Source organism: Etheostoma spectabile, unplaced genomic scaffold (genome assembly GCF_008692095.1).
Source record: "Etheostoma spectabile isolate EspeVRDwgs_2016 unplaced genomic scaffold, UIUC_Espe_1.0 scaffold393, whole genome shotgun sequence".
NCBI lineage: Eukaryota > Metazoa > Chordata > Actinopteri > Perciformes > Percidae > Etheostoma > Etheostoma spectabile.
In genome coordinates this window covers 333,575-337,249 of record NW_022605598.1, presented here as the reverse complement: position 1 = coordinate 337,249, position 3,675 = coordinate 333,575, and the positions used below count along the sequence as shown (strand labels likewise).

General features: G+C 42.1%; 1 protein-coding gene across 2 annotated transcripts in view; it reads right to left on the bottom strand.

The window, feature by feature from the left end:
- Nucleotides 1–492: 492 nt before the first annotated feature.
- Nucleotides 493–3,675, bottom strand: part of LOC116686537 (kin of IRRE-like protein 3) — a 278,508-nt gene continuing 275,325 nt past the window's right edge. For both annotated transcript variants that reach the window (XM_032511554.1, XM_032511552.1), the window contains one exon: nt 493–2,306. In XM_032511554.1, the coding sequence (XP_032367445.1) occupies nt 1,839–2,306 (468 nt within the window). In that variant the 3' untranslated portion in view covers nt 493–1,838. The remainder of the gene's footprint in view (nt 2,307–3,675) is intronic.

Genomic DNA, 3,675 nt, shown 5'->3' with positions numbered 1-3,675 from the left:
AAAGTTGGAGAAAGAGTTATCTAGCGGATGTGCACTTACCTAGCTACTGAGCATGTGCGACTCCCAACAAAGATAGTATAGAAGTGTGATGTCTCACTCTGTAGCTAAAACAGAGACCTAAACACAGAGGGACAAAACAGGATCTGCAGCAATGTGCAGTCCAACAAATATATGGTGTTTTTTGAAAATGAAACCATGTAAACCTATTCTGGTACAACCGCAAAATACATTTATGAACCTGAAAATGAACATAATATGGGCGCTTTAACAAACAGATATTATTTCAAATGTGTAGGTTTGTCTTGCAACAAATGAAATCCAAGTAACAGCATATCATCTAACATCTTAACTTAATTTAAGATCGGGGTAGTACTTTGTGAAAGTACAGCAACCTCCTGGGTGGGGTTTGCAGGGATGATCCTTGCTGACTGCTCAAACACACACAGCACAGCTGCTTATATTCTAAAAGAAAATACCTCCAGTCAAGTAGCATTGAGGTATATTGTAGTTTTCTTTAATCAAAACACAATGTTGGCACAAAATCTTTCTTTCTTTACAGTAATGTATACTCACAACAGAAATCCCAGAAGGTAAGGTAGGATTGTTGAATATGATGAGATTTGTTTTAAACACAGGAAGAGTGAGCCATATTTGTGTAAATGTTTTGTTATGACAGTACATCAACCCATGCTATTTAGTTATTTTCATCGAGAGAACATTACGTAATGTAACTTGTTGGGGTTTCCTCCCTCCAACCCCATTCCTATCTGACAATATTTAACTTTATTATTTGTATTCCTCACAGGAGTTTACCATCATTAGTAATGGCTCTTCCGGCAGCGTGGCTCTATAGAACGGCTGCTCATTCTTCATAGAAATACTCAAATTGATATTTGCAGGACATGTGTTAACTCATTCTTCAAGTCATTGTTCTTGAGTGAAGCAGTCTAATTGTCAGACTTCAAACTAATGCTAGGATTTGGTCTCTTGGCTCACTTAAAACAGTGGGCATCAAAAGTCCCCAGAAAATCAGAAATGTCAGACAGCAAGAATTCCGCTCTATCTTCACCCCATGTCATTCGGGTAGTCAAAATCACAGTACAGGTTTACAGCGGTCTAGTGAAAACAACACAATATCAGACAAATGTGAAAGTGACAAACCTGCTCTGACAGCAAGAAAGTGCTCCCCAGAGTTACAGCATACACAGAAGCTGAAAGTTGCTCACATTAAATGGGAAAAAAATACAGATCTCAATACCCTTGCATTACACTTTGAACATCATATGGTCCTTTCAGGAGGATAACAGTGACCAACAATTAAAATCCTTTAAAGAGCCAAAACAATGTACAGCACATTATCCAAAAGAGAAACCCATTTCTAATGCAGCTCGCTATAACTGTCGCCAGGGTGTTGTGGTAACTGAAGTACAAAAAACGAGTGACATCTACCAGTCCCGTGCTTTCAAGGGTGCTCAATCCCCTCAGTGCTGTAGCCGGCAGGAGGAACAGCTGGGCTCACAAAACCCTTTATTAATGAAAAAAAAACAGACTTTTCCACTTGATAGTTTTTGTCTAATGTTCTCCCTGTAACTAACCATCACTCTGCCCCAAGTAAAATGAAGACAGCAGCAAACCTCTGTTTGTTGCAGAGAAAGCAGACAAATGGTTGTCAGGTCTTTTTTTTTTTAGTTGGCTCGTGATCAAGAAGACGCACTTTGATTCCAGAAACTTCACCAATCATGCTGTCTCTCTGTTGGAACACCAATCAAGCACTGAAAACACACATTTCATCTGAGTAAAGGTAAAATGGCTCTTTGGAACACCCCCACCCGGAGCTGTTAGACGTGGGTCTGCATGCGTTTGTGCACAGGCCTGCTGAGCTCAAAGTTGTGAGAGGAGGACTGGGAGGAGGACGAGGTCTTGCTGTCCTTGTCAAACTGCACGTAGGCGTCGTGCTTGCTGTAGCTGCTGACACTACTGTCACACTGCGCGTCGACGACGGAGCTGGAGTCGCTGAGCGAGCTCCGCTGAAACTCGCGCTCACACAGCTCCATGGAGCTGCTGCCCATTGCCAGGACCAGGCGCTGGCTGTAGTCATACAGGCGGTGGGGACCAGCACCCAGCGTGCTGTAGATGTTAGTGAAGGACATGCCGGTGGGGACTCGCTGCTTGCCCGTGGCCAGAGATCCAGTGGGTGGGCTCGGAACGGCGTGGTCTGGAGTCTGGCTGGGGGCCAGGGTGGACATGGTGGGGTTGGCGTTTTGCTCGTTGAAGGTGTTGACACTGTAGTAGCCGTTGGTGGGGTCCTTTCACATGCAAAAGAAGAAAAGGATGAATTAGACAAACTAGATGATTTTTATTTCCTCCTGTAAGTGACGCAATGTTTTCTTTTTAATCTTAATCTTCCCTTTCTCTTCAAGATCCTTGAGAAGGAAGTCACTAATCAGTTATGTGATTTTCTACATAACAATAGTTTATTTGAGGACTTTCATTCAGGATTTGTCAATGCATCATAGCATAGAGACGGCACTGGTGAAAATTACTAACGACCTTCTAACTGCTGCAGACAAAGCATTTACCATACTTGTCTTACTAGATTTTAGTGCTGCATTCAACACTATTGATCATTCCATTCTCTTACAGAGACTGGACCATGTAGTTGGCATTAAAGGAATCACACTAAGCTGTTTTAAGTCCTATTTCTCAATTTGTTCATGTCAACAATGAATCCTCCAGGCACGCTAAAGTTAGCCAAGGCATTCAACAAGGCTCAGTGCTTGGACCAATTCTATTCACCTTATATATGCTTCCTCTAGGCGATATTATTAGAAAACACTCAATTAACTTTCACTGTTATGCGGATGACACCCAATTATACCTATCAATCAAGCCAGACAAAACCAGTCAGTTAGCTAAACTTCAAACATGCATTAATGATATAAAATCATGGATGACCTACAATTTTTTGATGTTAAACTCAGACAAAACCAAATTTATTGTGCTGGCCCCTAAACACCTCCCAACCTCATTATCCAAAGATAAAGCTGAATGTCTGGCCTCCAGCACTACTGTCAGAGAGTTATCTTTGATCAGGATTTATCCTTTAGCGCCCACTTAAAACAAACCTCAAGAACAGCATTCTTTTACCTTTGAAACATTGCCAAGATTGGGAACATCCTGTATCATAATGATGCTGAAAAACTAGTCCATGCATTTGTTTCTTCCAGGTTGAACTATTGTAATTCCTTACCATCAGGTTGCTCAAATAAGTCCCTTAAAACTCTCCAGTTGATCCAGAATGCTGCACTGCGTGTTCTGACAAGAACTAAGAAAAGAGATAATTGTTCCCTTGTATTAGCTTCTCTGCATTGACTTCCTGAATTTAAAATCCTTCTCCTGACCTACAAAGCCCTAAATTGTCCAGCACCAACATATCTAGAAGAGCTCTTAGTGCCTTATTGTCCCACTAGATCATTAGTGGGTGCCGATGTCAACTTGCGTTGGGACGACTGCCCCGATAAGGCTTGGACCCCGGTCATAACTGCTTGCAGTTCTAGTTAGATTTAAATCTCACTGATGTCAAAAGCATCCTCTCCGGGAACCATCACCTTATCGTAGTGGAGAGGTTTGTGTGTCCCTATGAACCTGAGGGCTGTGTTGTCTGGAGCTTTGTGC